The 15,291-nt window shown below is 37.8% G+C and overlaps 1 protein-coding gene across 1 annotated transcript; it reads right to left on the bottom strand.

Moving 5' to 3' along the window:
* Window positions 1-4,918: 4,918 nt before the first annotated feature.
* LOC140938612 (uncharacterized) lies at window positions 4,919-9,180 on the bottom strand. The gene is made up of 2 exons (XM_073388111.1): window positions 9,040-9,180; window positions 4,919-5,748 (listed from the first exon to the last, which is right to left on the bottom strand). Exon 2 carries the CDS (start codon window positions 5,746-5,748, stop codon window positions 5,233-5,235), a length of 516 nt encoding a protein of 171 aa, XP_073244212.1. The 5' UTR covers window positions 9,040-9,180; the 3' UTR covers window positions 4,919-5,232.
* Between the last annotated feature and the right edge of the window lie 6,111 nt (window positions 9,181-15,291).

The following is a 15,291-nucleotide window of genomic DNA, read 5'->3' as shown; positions in this document are numbered from 1 at the left end:
CGCGTGGACTTTTACGCTCTTTTCCTGAAAACCTTCCTCGAAATATCTTTTCTTCACTCTTTGCTTCCCAGAGGTTTCAAGTTGTTTTCTAAAAGTAAAGATATAAAAAAGACACCGTTATGACGACATCATAATGGGATTTTATAGCAAGGCATTTGATAATGGTTTGCAGGCCAAGGCGACAGGTTCCAAGGCCTATCTTATTTCCAGCCAATCAGAATTTAGGGCGTTCCGGACTATATCGTTCTTAAGCGCGCTTGTCCATGCCCTCGCCCCTTTCGATCGCTCACCATCACGTTGTTCACATCGCTGGTTTGAACCAATTTTCAGCATTTTCCAAAAGATAAAAAAACATTAAAATATTTATCATTCGAAGCTCTCCTTGCGACCATTCTAGTGGCTCTAGTTACGAACACATTTGTGAGAGCCCGTTTGGACTTAACACCCGGGTAAATCACGTCTGCAACACAAAATCTCATGGCTTTTTAGCTGTCGTCACACTATATTTGGTAGAAGCGCTTTTTTAGGAATAGCGTGTTTTCTGTCTTGCCCACCAAAATAAGAGACAACTCGCAGAGTGCTGTTGTATAGCATTATCTAAATCGTCCAGATGCAATGATTCAGTGCGAACCTGGAGGACATCCTGAAGGAAATAGAGAGAATTATAGTGACGTCATACCGCAAACTACAAACATGAATTTGAACCACGTGACCAAGTTTTTTCTGAACTTGTCTTTAGTTGTTAATTATAACTATACAAGGAAGTCAGTACGTTTACGCCAGTTTTATTCTATATTTTGGGAATTTTTCATCTTGAATCTGACGTTTGCCGTTTGCCGTAAACGCGACGCTAAACCTCTCTAATATCCGTTTGGAATGTTAGGGCAAATATAACAGTCATGTATAGCATGCAAGTATTATAAGCATAAGAGGACTCTATTAATTCCATAGTCTACAAGGGAGGCCTACGTTAATCAGAATTGTTTTAGCCTGTTCCAGGCGTTCAAATTGTGGGGATGGCCCAAAAAAATGTGAGAAAGAAAAACATCTGATCCGCCTGGAACAGGCTGATCTTGTTTGTTACCTTAATTTGCTCTCAATTTACGGGTACGTGCGTCATTCCCAGTTCCTCACTGTAACGCTTTGCCCGGTCACACGTGAGTTCTGAGCATTGCATACTTGTGCACACTTGCTGAAAATGTTGAAAATTTTTAAGCGACCTGCCTCGAATAAGCGCCCACTCTCAAAGTCCAAAAATTTAATAAGCGCCCATGACGGTTAATCGAATAAATACGGTACCTTAATAAATTGTTGTTGTTGTTGTTTTTAGATAGCACTGCACTGCAACATGACACCCGGGACATGACATAACACTTCTGACTGTGTAATACTGTACTCTAAAACCGAAATTGCTAAAGACAAAATCGAGTTTGTATGTGCTTCCCGAGCGGGGGGGGGGGGGGGGGGGGGTGCGAGCGGTTTCGCATATAAAAGGGGTGGGGATTCTCGTCGTCTCGCCTAAGGGTGTAAATTTCGGATTTTGGTCTCACCTAGGGTGTTCTGGGCAAAACGCCATCATATTTAGCCGTGAAGGTCTCGTTTAGGGTTGTACGCGAAAAAAAATATAGGAATATATACTTGATATGTATATTTTTCATTTGTTTTATTTACTCCATTCATATAATCCAAGTTTTCTCATTTGCCTGTGTTTTAACATGGTCTCTTTTAGGGGTCAAAAAAAGCTTGGAGCACGCCCAGATCGGTCTCCTTTAGGGGGTTTAATTCAAATTTCCGACGAGCATCCCCACCCCTTTCATATGCGGAGTCCCCCCCGATGTGCTTCTTGCAAGCCTGTAGCTGAATTCAGTCTAAGCTGAAAAGTACACTAACATTAACACAACCCGAAATCGTATAAGTTTGTTATGTTTGGTCGTGCAGCCGGGCAGGTACCATACAGTACCGTTTTTATAAAATAACTAAGATAGTACGCTCGTTGTGATTGGTTAAAAACCTATGGTTTATTGTGCCGGTAAACTCATAGAAAATATGAGAAATATTTATAAAAGCAATAGACCACACTTTCTATGAGTTTACCTGCGTGATAATCCACTTGGGATGTTGGGGGAACACTCGAAAAGCTTGTAAATCACTCGTCTTTGAATTAGGGCTCGTGATTTACAAGCTTTTTTCGTTTTCTCCCAGCATCCCGCGTGGGTTATCACACAGGTAAACCTATAGAAAGTGTGGTATATTGTTTAAATATCCTGTAGTAGCGTAATAAGAGTTGCCCTCGCCCTTGAAAAGAAAAAAACTGAGCATCCTTTGCCTCTATAAAAATGATAACCGATGAGACTTTAATGAACTGCTTTGACGTCCTCCTATCCATACATTTCTTAGTAAAATGTCAAATTATTGTTACCCACAGTAATGACACCGCCGTTGTGAAATGAATAGAATCACTCATCCGTACAGGTTTTTCCATGTTTTTAACATTATCTTGGCACACGTCAATAATTTTCAGGATATGTATTATCGAAAACAAGCTGGATTTTGTTTCCTTTGACGGTAAAAATCTGAGTCACAGCAGGGACCAGGAATTTGTGACATCATTATTGCAAAGCGATCACATAGCGTGACATTTCCCCTTCAACGGATATCGGCAATTCCGTCAATTGCACATGACCAGATGACCTTGAATGTCCTACTTGAACTTGACCTAGTGTTGATCGAATAGTTGCCTTTGCATGCCCTCATCGACCCCCAGAACGCCCCTAATGAGGAAACCCCAAGGGGAGTAGCCAGGGGAGTACAAGGTCACGCCCTGAGGTAGTAGAAAGGTGACGGCAATGAAGAAATTGAAGATGATTCTTTTCACGTTTTCTGACTCATCCGTGATACAATAGTGAGCTTAAGCAGCGACGTTTTTGAGCGACGGACGTCAACCGGAAGTGGACTTTTTGCATCATTGGGGAGCGGTTTGGTTGAAACTCTCGGGTAAATCGTCTTTAAAAGAGAAAAGAAACTCAGCAATACAAGTTTGTTAGCGTCAAGGCATATAAAAAGGGAGAAGGCCTCACTTCCGGTTGACGTGCGTCGCTCAAAAACGTCTTTGCTTAAGGTCCCTAATAAAGCATATCATGGGCACATAAAGAGATCACGAACAGAACTCAAATCGCCTCAGGCACACAAATGATAACTCTTTTTAGCAGTTCCGATACAAACGTTTGTACAGTACTAAAAGCGTACGGTGAAGTATTACTGTGTGGTGATTAGGACATATTAGAAACTGCAAAACCGCAAAAATGCGTAGGACCAAAGCAAACTCTCTTTTCGGGAATTTTCTTTCTACTTAAAACAGGAAACCACGCTAAATACTTAATCCTAATAATCCTTAAAATGTTGGTTAAAAATCGACAACTTGTAGCTAAAAAGGAGAAAAACCGCAAAACACAAAAGACACTCACACAAAAAGCTACGCAGGTTTTCAGATCTTTTCAAGAGAAAACCAGGGCGAGAAATTATCCCCAAAATGACCAAATCCGACAAAACGCTAGTGATGATCCTCGGAGAGAGGGCTTTATTCGCAGGCTAAATAGTTCTTGCAGGTTTTTTTCTTTATTGCAGTGTGCCTCTAAGCGACTGAAGTAACCCAGTAACATGACATTCTCGAAAGGGGCAATTTCAGTTTTTCATTTCTGTTGCTGTAGTCACAGTGTATGTCTCAGTAAAACATGCTATTTATGTTCATCGTATATTGACCTAGCAAGGACAACCACTGATCCGACTCAAATCGCAGACGTTCGAGCCATAGCTAACGTGGCACGCTTGGCCTGAATCGCTCAAGAGGAAAATAAAAACAGTCGACCGCAACATTGTCGCTCAAAAAAGTTAACTGTATATATGGGCAAGTCTTCCCGAGGGCGTGCCGTTTGCTGTTTTCTCGTTCACTGTTTGTTTCGGTTCTTTTTCAGCTAGAATTTGTTTTGGGAATTTTTAGTTAAGCCGACAGGCTCTCTTTTCGCTCATTCCTTTGTTTTTTTTTCTGGCCCTTTCCATATCATACTAATTTATTTGGATTCTTTTCACGTACTTGTACGACTATCCCGCCCGTGGATAAATATTTGTTTTACATAGGTTGGTCCGAAATTGTTGTTTCGGATATTTTAAAATTCAAACGTTTTCAAAGTTGACGTTGGACTTAGGAGTGTAAAGTTGATGAAGTTCAAAACACGAGATGCAAGTTTTAGAATGCGAACTGTCAACTTATCAAACCACTTTTCCTTCATCCAATAATCTAATTCTAGACTTTTTTTGGCCAGATAATTACAGCGCTAAAACACAACATGCGACACTCCGTGAAGAGAGCAGTACGCTTGCTTTCTTTCTTGTTGAACAATTAGCCGTTTAACACTTCCTCTTTGTCATCGCACGAAACCACCAAAATCACGAATTTTCCGGCAATTTTTGTTTTTGGGAACTTGTTAAGTTTCAATGACAACCTTTTGCGAAAGAAATCATAATACTTATCTGTTGAAGTTAGCCACTGGATTACTTAGACTAACGTTTACAAAAAAAAAAGAAATTTAACATTCACTTTTAAAAAGCTTTGTAAGGTAAATATGCTTAAGCAAAAGGTGACTAAGTTGGGATTGCGAAAGTTAGATTTACCCGTAAGCGAAAAATAAAACCGGTCTCTAATTGGTCACAGCATGAATAATAATATTGGCTCGGGTTTCTGAGTGGCAAGTGGCACATACCCAGCAAAGATCAAAGTAACTCTCGGAGTATGGTGTGTGTGTGTGTATGACTGTGTGTTTGGGGGGGGGGGGGGGGGGGGGAAGAGGGAGGGTCAATGCACCTCAGAAAAGAAATATCTCAAGTAAAGCATGTGAAATGAACACAAATAACACAGATCAAACCAAGTTTCTTGCGCTCCTTTAATCCAACGTTTTAACCCAAGGGTTCGACTTGGAAACAAATAAATTGACATAAATGCTATAAATACAATGAATAAATTCCCTAATCCCTTAAACAGAGGCTTTTAAAACAAGCTTAAATATATCTTTTTCCTAACTGAAGTAATTCAAAAATCTAATACTAACGAATAAGTTATGATGAAACATTGTAACAGCATGCTTGTAGCCGAACTAGAATTCCAGTTTCCTTGTTTAACGATCATTTGTTTTTCACTTCGTCAAAATGTCTTAGAGAGTCGATCGATATCTATGGTGCTTAACACACCCAAATTCCGGGGGGACACTTTCTTGCTGATCTCTGTACTCGATTGGGCTTTTTCATCCTTTTCTGCAGTGTACGTTTCTTTTTGCAAACCCAGATCCCGGGGGGACATTTTTTCCCATTTGTTTCATTCAGTTCATCACTGGCATCCGCTGTGCTGTTTGCAGAAGGCTTGACTTGCGCAGACTGCACTCTCTCGACCGAGATCTGCTTTCCTTCTGCCTGAAGTCCTGCATCTAAGTTTCCACTTCCCTTGCTTTCTCCATTTAGCGTAGCACAGGTCCATATTCCGGGGGGACAAGCAGCAGCTGACATCGGATTGTTTAGTGGGACTGCTTGGGCGATGGTTTTTTCGGGATGGATGTCCATGCTGTCATGATTCTGAAAGAGGCACGTCCAGATACCGGGAGGACAGGCTAAACGTTTGAGTCTCTCCAATGGACTGCTGCTACTCAGATTAACGCCAAGCATTACGAAGAAGACTATTCTAACCAAGTGTGATGCATTCATCTGTGTATGATAAGGACAACATGGATTAGCAATCGGATTATTTACCACTTTCATGAAAACACTCTAAAGGTGGAAATGGAATCTTATGGAATTACGGTTGAAGATTCTGGAACGAGCTGAAAAAAAACTTACTCCATAAGCGTGCGCGCCGAGCACTTTCCATGCACGTTAGCGCGCGTGACATCTTAAACTGTACGCATTTCCTGTTTTTGCACTGGGGAGGGTGGTTGCTGAAACAAGCTACATTTATCAGCGGAAATGAACCCAAAATACATATGCTTCACTTCCTTATCGTATCTTTAAGGTTTTTTTTCTACGTTGTTTTGTCTTCCTCTGATTTCATTATTTTACTCCAAAACGTGACCAAAGGAAAATTAAAAAATCCTTAAACATAAGAACTGTTTAAGGGTTTTACCATTTTTTTTTTACTTGAACGTAAGTTAAGGATTTCCTCCACGGATACAAAGGATCAAGGACTAAAAACAGTCTTACTAGGTGAACAACTCGAAGGAAATCAGTGAAAAAGGAGAAAAAAAATAGTGCCAGAAACTACGTAAACATTCATATCATTTTTGTTCGGATCACCAGTGAAACAAACAAAAAAGAACGATGTAATATAAATACAACCATGGAGCATAAGAAATTAATTGTGAACGACAAAAGCACAGCTTCGTGTCAAACATATATGTATCCTAAGCATTAGATCAAACGTTACAAACAATAACAATCAACTCATAACAAAACTGTAAGGCTAACAAGTTTTCAGAGACCACAATTTCAATCAGTTTCAATCTTATCAGTTTGTCAATCCGTGTCTCCTTTGTATTTTTGTGTTATTTTCATTTTGTTTTCATGTTTTAAGCAATTGCTTAAATGTTTCACTCGGTTTGGTGATTGTTCCCCCTGTTTGAATTTTGATAAATTTCGTGACATGCGCAGCTCTTTTGGTGAGCAGAGGAACATGATATACCCAAGAGAGACTGCGGGCGCAAGGCGAACTGAGAAATTTGGATGATTAATTGTTTTTAACGTCTTCTCCAAAAGCACAAAAACTGAATAGTCCATTTTTAGATATAATACCAAATAAAAAGGTAACTGAACCATCTCAAAAATGACTTCCTGACTTAGAAATTGATCATTCACGTATCCAGAGACATTTATCAAGAAAGTTAAATGTCGATTATGACGAGAGGAATATGATATTAAACATTTTGATTTTGTAAGTTTAACTGCAACTCCACATATCCACAGAGCCTGGGAGCGAAATAATCCTTATTCAGGCCTATTATATTAGTTAGTGAATGTATGGCTGCACGTAAAGCATCAAATTTTTTGGAGCAGCACGAACATGATCTCTAAGCGGGAGGCCGGGTGGAAGTAAAACACTAAGAGAGTCGCACTGGGAGCCGAATGATTCCAGCGCTAAGAGTCCACAAAATTCCAGACTGGAACGTACCATCCTGAGAAAGTCGGTGGCAGGGATTTTCCGCCGAAAACGCTAAGAAATGAATGCGTTAAATTTTGGAGGTGTTCATATTATCAAAAAACTAAAACTATCCCCACTTGAGATGGGACCGCCATCTCCACTTAGTCACTCAATCGGGCCACGTGGCTGGCAAAGGCTCGTATCCTTCCTTCTCCGCTATTTTAAGTTTTTCACTTCCCGCCCTGCAAACTAGCACTAAATCATTTTAGACTATCTAAAGGACAATTTTCTTGGATTCAGTGTAGACAAACTCCCCCCGGTGATCCTTGTGTGTGTGTGTGTTTTTAATCAATATAAAATCTTAAAAGTTTTCAGCTACCTCGGTGGATTGTGGCTGTAAGAATGTTTATTCAGTAGCTATCTTGGGATCACTGTTCATTCCGATTTCAAAGAATAATTTTTAAATATTCTGACTTGTTTTATATATTAAAGTTCTAGCGACAGAAAATGTACTCAGGTAGGAATTTTTTTAAATTCTGACAATGTATTCAAACCGAAAGCGCGCAGACGTGAATCGAATGAGATGAAACGTGACTCAACTGACCTAAGTAAAATGTAGTTTTTATTTATAATCTTGAGAGGCCAGTCCCTCGTGTACAACCTGTTTTTGGAGTGACTTCTTCTCACGATTTATAGCATCACTGTAGCATGACATCACTTTTTTTTCCGACTCGCGCGGTTCCCACGTGGAACATCGATCAAGAACGCGAATCTCATGTCAACGCTTCCCGGAATTAAATCTTCTTAGTGTTAACACGAGCCGCTTTAAAAAACACGTCACCGTTGTTTTTGCTCCTGCACTGGACCGAGTAGCACGTCTTGTAACTGTATGCGAAAAGGACAAAGTACAAAACAGCACGTGTTGTTTCCGCATTGCATAATACCATGACAAACGTCTTTCGTGTTAGGTGGTGTAACACCTTTGACACCTTTTACCCGCTGTAAAGAATGATTCGAGTTTGCTTCATTCTGCTATGTCAGCAATATTACGTCAAATCTTCAGTTTCAAGTTTTTCTCGTTCAATTTACTCCCACCGTATCGGCTGTCATGCTGAGCCCCAGTTTGGTTATTTTTGTTTTTCTGTCAAGCACACCCATAACCTGTTAAAACTGTCTAGCATTATACTAATCATTGTTCTCGAATCTAGAGGGGGCAAGTTTGTGATTTTTTTTAGCATATTTTTATTGCTATATTTTTTACTTGATTTCCTCAGATATTCTGTAAGATCTGCGCTAATATCCTATTCAGAATAATCGGTATTGACTAAAAATGAAACTTAAATAACCAGCTACTCAATAAGGGCCATGGAATTGATTAGTTTAATATCGGTTTAAATGAACGGTGGTTAAAGTACATATGTATTTTACAATATATATATAACAACTGCCATGTGCCATATGTCGATTTTCTCCGAAGTTATCTCTAGAAATACCTTTCTGTAAAATCTACCGAATTGAATTTGGACAACTTAACCTTCGCCTTTTGAGCTAGAAAAAAAAAAACTTTTTTGCTTTTTTAAAACCGCTTTCACCTACTTTGTATTTCAAGTAAGCAGTTGACGGCCTTTTCAATTTGTGGGCAATAGCTTTTTACGGCGAGAGAAACTTCAAATTGATTTAGCAGTTAATTGACCTTGTCTCTTCTCAATACACTTAAACTGACTGTGAAAGACACGCTTGTTCTAGAATTTAAAGAAGACACAAAATTGAAGGTTTTGGTTCAAACTGCTCCTACCGGCTTTCAATTTACGCAATCAATAATCAGCCACAAAATAATTGCAGCAGTAGTAGTTAATTGAACTGACCTCGAAATTAATGTTCCTCTTTACTTTGATGGGAAAATCCCTTTGCTGTCTTCAGGTCCAACGATCTTCTTGTGTTGAGTTATTGCCGGTTAATATATACTGATCTGGATCGGACCTCCCCTATTAAATAGTCATGAGACCCTTGCGAAATTCTAGAGTTGCGTACTAGATTTCCGGAGATACTTAAGTGTTAGTTTGCATTTTATTTTCAAATCCTGCCTGAGAGCTAGATTTCATCGTACGCAAACAAATTTTAAGAGTGTTTGCTGATCCTTATACCTTTTGTTTTCTTAGGAATTAAATTTCCGGAACCTTTTCTTAGCCTTGCAAAAAGCGCCTGATCTTTAGCACACAATTATAATAGCAGTGATGATAGATCAAGATTCGCAAAAGACAACCTGTCGTTTCTCTTTATAAACTTCTTTTTCTTTTGAGGTCCTTCATGGTTGTACGTGCAAGAAATAGATGTTTCTCTACTCTGGAAGACACGTAATAGCTAAACATAAACAGCCATATTACAGCTTTCAAAAAGAGTAGAAGTATTAATGCAAGAATTTCTCTTAACTTTGAAGATAAGTATCAGTAATTCCGTGATCGAAAGGATAAAATTAATCCGACTGCCGGTTTTTGCACGAAATCATAAACAGGAATACGTCCAAAAATAAGTCTGATTTGTGACTGAAAAGACAGGCTTTGTGGTCATACAGCAGAATGAAAGACACTTTGATACTTGATTTCTATTTTTTTTCTTTTTCCCGCTCAGAGAAAAATATCGTGGAGAGTCGCATCCGCCCCTCTGATAAATAAGTTCTCTCTACTGTGGTCCCTTGTTCGAGACATTACAAAGGTTAGTTAGCTTGGGTGTTTTGGCGTGTGCCATGCCACTCCAAAGGGAATTAAAGGTTGAGTCCGATAAACTGCGCAAACTAACCGTATTTTGTCAGTTGTAGCTGATGAATATGGCACCAGTGCTATGTTTTTAAGTGAAATTTGGTAGGAAACGAGAATTAAAAGCAATAGAACTATAAAATAATAATAATAATAATAATAATAATAATAATAATAATAAAAATGAACAAGAACTCATTGAGGGACGTTTTTATGACCTCTGTTACCAAAAGGTAGACTGTTACTAATACCACGTTTTGATTTTGTGCCAAAAATTTGAATTTTGCTCAAGTGGTAAATCTTGAGTCGACTTGACACTGTTTGATTGGCTCTGCAGATTCGAGTCCCGTCCAGAAAGGGTTAACAAAGAGCAACTTGATTGCAAGGTTAAGACACAACAAGAAAGACATTTAATTCCAATTTACCTCCGAAAATATGCTAACTTTTCCGCGATACTTGTTTGAACTTAATGAAAAGCTTAAGATTAGTTGAGAAGTCCCAGCTAACCCTTTAGTCTCTACACATGTCTACTGTGACGCAAGGCCTATGGGAACATAACCTTCGTATAGTTTTCAACTGAAGAACTTTAAGTTGCAAAGTTCCCGCGCAGTACAATGGAACCAGGTTTAAAGAGATGCGTTGAGATGCAAGAAAGAGATGCATTTTATAATCTGTGTACCACATTAATATTTAGTTTCAGGCGATACTTCGTAGGTGCTTGCTCAAATCAACAGTTTCAGTTATCTTGTTATATTTTGATTTCCTCGTGTCCCACTCAACGCAACCGAAAAGCTTTTTGCATATGTTATCTCCAAAGGAAATATATGCGCAGGAAATTGGATAATTTGAAACTTTACTTTTTTTGCTGCTAAAATGAAGTTGACGTAGAGTTTAGAAGTCAAACTCCTTCTGTTTCAGGATCTTCGTAATTAAGTGATAAAGAGAACCGTAGTTATAAAGTTTGCAATAAAACTATAGATACAGAGCCTTACCAGTATTTTAAAAAGGTGAGAATACAAGACAAAGTCGCCCTTTAGAGTGTGAAATTTTCTTCATTTAAAGGAGTTTTCAGTAGTTAGCATTTAAAGAAATTATTTTCCTTGATCTAAATTCAGTCAAAAGAAACATCAGCTCGTAATGAACGTGGCGCAATAATAATGAAGTTACATTTTTTGGATTGCATAGTATATCAACCAAATTAAACTTAGCACAAATTTAATGAGGGGAAAGAAAGGCAGTGAAAATAATAACTGAAAACACCCACATATCCAGGAGCCCGGTATTTGATATAAAACACTTGACTTGCAACAATCTGGTCTATTTTAAATTTGATAACACATCAGGCCGGAAAATACACAGTGATAAGATCGATGTTTTTAAATATGTTTTAACAATTAGAGGTTGACATTTTATAACCCTCTGCATTAATGATAAAAAAAGTTAGTTATTAGATACAAATGAAAATCTAATTCTTCGATCTTATGAGGGATGCCTACGGAAAACTGTTATGGTTCATTTGGACAGTAGTTAAAGATTAAAGCGAAAGTTTTAGAGGACGTGTTAACTCTCCTTCTCGCTGACCCGCTCCCAAAACAAATAACGAATTAAAAATAACCAAATTGCTTTTACAAAATGACGAATGCACAAAGACCTCCACAGATTGAATGATAGAAACATAGTTTCTGCAATGTTTTGAGAGTTCTAATTACCTTCACTTTTTCATCCAAATTTGTTCTTTTTTGGCTAGGAACTAAATAACCAGTTTGCAGCAAACCAATGAAAGCCAAACGACCTTTTCTTTAACTGAAATAATCTTACTTTGAATCGGGTCGGTCACTTCAGGATTTCATGAAGACTCAAAGGCTAGAACATCTTGTGTAAAATTTACAGTAATACTTGAATATGCTGCTCTGCAACTTTCATTTGACTGGTAACTTAAGGATCCACACAGCTGATCCACAGTTCTCAGAACTTAGAACCGCCTTGTACTTACAAAATAAACATTATTGCCGGAAATCAGCTTTCCTTTAAATGAAATATTCACACATACCAGTGAAAATCCAACCAAACACAAAGAATTGCAATTGCAAAGCATGTTAAAGGGAATCGTAGCTTTCATTAAAACAACGCGATTTAAAATGAGGAAGACATTTTTATCCAATACTAACTCTATTTGGATGATTGATCAAACTCATGTACCGAGCAAAAACCCCGATAACATTACCCTATATAATTTACAATACTGAGCATCATAGAAACGTCTGTACTTGCCAGTAATTTACTTGAGCATTACATACAGGGAATCACAAGATAGGACCTTCAAGTCTGACTTTAACGTTGATGATATTGGTGTTTAGGTAAACACTGTCGATGTAGTTTATAATCATGATATTACTTCAAGAGTGAGAGAGTGAATCCTCATTCAAAATGGTACATTGGGTGTGTTAGGTAACTGAGTCCTCTTCGCCTAGTCGTAATTGTTATTAAGGACGGTGTTAGACGACACAAAGCCTTGTTACCAATTAACCATAGACATAGAGAATTTAAGAACAAACAAATTAATCATAGTTTTAATGTTGATACGGAAATTTTTAGTCTTTCTGATTACAAAAAAGCTATTTAAATGCAACTTAGATCATCGTATCGCTTGCGTGATGGTGCGCACATTAGTTGTGAGACGCAGAGTATACAATTTCCGTGTACGTCCAGTCCATAATAACGACTGCTAGCCACTCTGAGGGTATAACCAAAAACTGTTTAATTGTTTGCCTGATTAAAATTAAAGAATATAGTTTAAGACAACCACTGAAACCAGCATGTGAACTTTTCCCAAACTTCTCTTAGAGGAGACAGCAGAGAGTTTCCTCTTTTCACTTAACTGATTATTATTATTAATTGTATTAATAATAATGATATTATCAAGGAGTAAGCTACAAGGTTTTGAGAAGGGTTAAGCTTTCTAGAATATGGATAGAGGAATAAAGCTGTTAAGTGCCAAACGATTTGCAAATAGCTTCTCTGCATGTCGTTTAAGTGTCAAAACATGGCTTTAAAGACAACTTGAACTTGCTTTTGGATAAGGATGGAAGTTTTCCAGAACTCCCTATATGGGCAAAAAATTGTGACCCACTCAAAAACCCAGCTTGAAAAGTAAGGCCTTTCCTGAAATGTCCTGTCCTTTCCTGTCAACTTATTATATTGATCAGGTTAGAACTGATTACGGTAAATTTAATATACACTTCTCTGGTCCCCCTTCTGTTTGGAATAATCTGGATGAAAATTTAAAAAAGTAGTTCTTTGCATTTTTTTTAAGCAAACTATGAAGGCAAATCTTTTATCCACTTACTCTTGATGCTGGCTAGCATGATATGACTTACAGTTAGTTATCTGGTACCGTTTTGTTTTGTGTTGTTCTATTTAATTTTTTATTGAATAATTAATTAATTAATTTATTTTTCATTAATATTATTTTTTTTCTGCTAAATTCAAGTTATTTTCCTCTTTATCTTTCGTGTGTCATAAACCTATAGAATGTAATTTACTTATTGTAGCTACGACTCAGCTCGTTTAGTTTTTTGCTATTCTGAGTAGCTTTTGCCTGATCAATTTTAATTTATTCGGTTTTTTGTAAACGTTTTTTTAAGCTGGCAAAAAAATGGTTGGTTGTTATTGTTAAAATGGCACATACAAACTTTTTGCTCCCCTTGAGAAGAAGTAGCCAACCATTCCCTTCAATAAATTTAACTAGTTTCTCAACAGAAGGCGCCACTCAGAAGCATTGCTGAAGAGGTTTATTTACGTAGAAGGCAGAACCACAGCACCTTAAAGTCACAGATTTTAGATGAGGCTTCGGCTATTAATTTTTTAATTTGTGTCATTTTCCAGACTGACTGACCTTGAAAACCATTTTACAGATGTATACAACCAAAACAATTTCTGGGACTTGAAAACCCCTGTAATGCTTTCTGAAAAATGGGAGACTCTTATAACATAGCAAGCACTTTACTATATAAGCAAACACACAGCCCTCAGCCGTTACGATTTGTAGTTAAACCGAAAATTACTCAACTCACAAAAGGGGCTGTGTCATGGCTGTCTAGTTCATTTTGTTAAAACTGCCAGTTACTCGTCCTTGTTTGCTTTGGAACTTTAATAAATAACTTGTGAATGATAAAATCACAGCTCAGTGTCAAGGAAATCATCACGGTCAACAACAAAAAGGACCTTTGAACAGCTTTTAGGCTTAGATTTGTGGTTTTCAACTGAACCACAATTTATAGCTACAATTGCAATCCGTCTTCATCAGTGCCACCTTTTGTCTCTGCCTTGTTAATTATACCTCCTTTTAATGTGTTGAGCACTTATTTTTATGTTTCACGACTCAATTTGGTGGCAGACTTCCCCGTTTGAATTTCGTGACACAGTTCCTTTAACTAGCTTAACATAATTTACAGCCACACATGCGGGTAAGGAAATGCCCTAGGAAGTATTTCTGGCAATTTTTAGTGGGACTAAGTGGTATACTTTCCGAAACTGTTTATCTCAGTTTCAGACCATAATGTCCGATTGTCCTAGTACCCTGTCTTAAACCTGAACAGCTCTCTCGACAGACAAATAATAAAACGAAAATCATGCCAGTCCCTGGTTCCAGAAAGAACAAGATGCTACCCACTTCAACACCTAAGAATCAAATATCTATGCCCAAATGTTAGACCACAAACAGCTGAAAAAATATATAACCTCTGGGGCCGCACATATCTTAAGTATATTGCTCATCAAAGGAACAAACTCCTATTAATAATAACAATAAAGGTCTTTATTGTTTTTTAAGCAAAAAATACATGCTAAAAACCAAGAACACTGACATTAAAACAGCAGAAAGAATTACAAGGCTCAAAAAAATTCCGTGTAGAAGCATTGAATTTAACATTCAATATCCATATTACATTAAACAGCTACTCCATATTTGAAAAATAACCTCAAAAGGACCATTTTTTAAAACGCTGGGTATTAACCCTAGGGAGTTAACTGCTAGGAAATCGGAGGCGCGCTGAACTTTCTTTCGTTTTGGGGACGGAAGGGTAAAGACAGGGGCACCCAACGAGAATATAGTCCAAAACCACTTAAACATAGCATTGTTGAACGTATTTCAGTATTTAAACGATAGATATAGGCATATTTTTATCCCCTAAAAATGTTTCATCTGTTCGGGTTTCCTAGCTGAAAGTCTAGTGATTCGAAAATTATAGGGATCAAAACTTACCTTTTTGAAAATTTCAGCCAGAAAAAAGGCTCCCGAAAGGGTAAAAATCCGTTAAAAATGGGCAATTATACCATTTTTTAGATGTTGAAAAACCACGGAGA

This window comes from Porites lutea, chromosome 5, assembly GCF_958299795.1.
Source record: "Porites lutea chromosome 5, jaPorLute2.1, whole genome shotgun sequence".
In the NCBI taxonomy this organism is placed as follows: Eukaryota; Metazoa; Cnidaria; class Anthozoa; order Scleractinia; family Poritidae; genus Porites; species Porites lutea.
The sequence above is the reverse complement of the archived record's forward strand: the minus strand, read 5'-3'. Positions and strand labels throughout refer to the sequence as shown.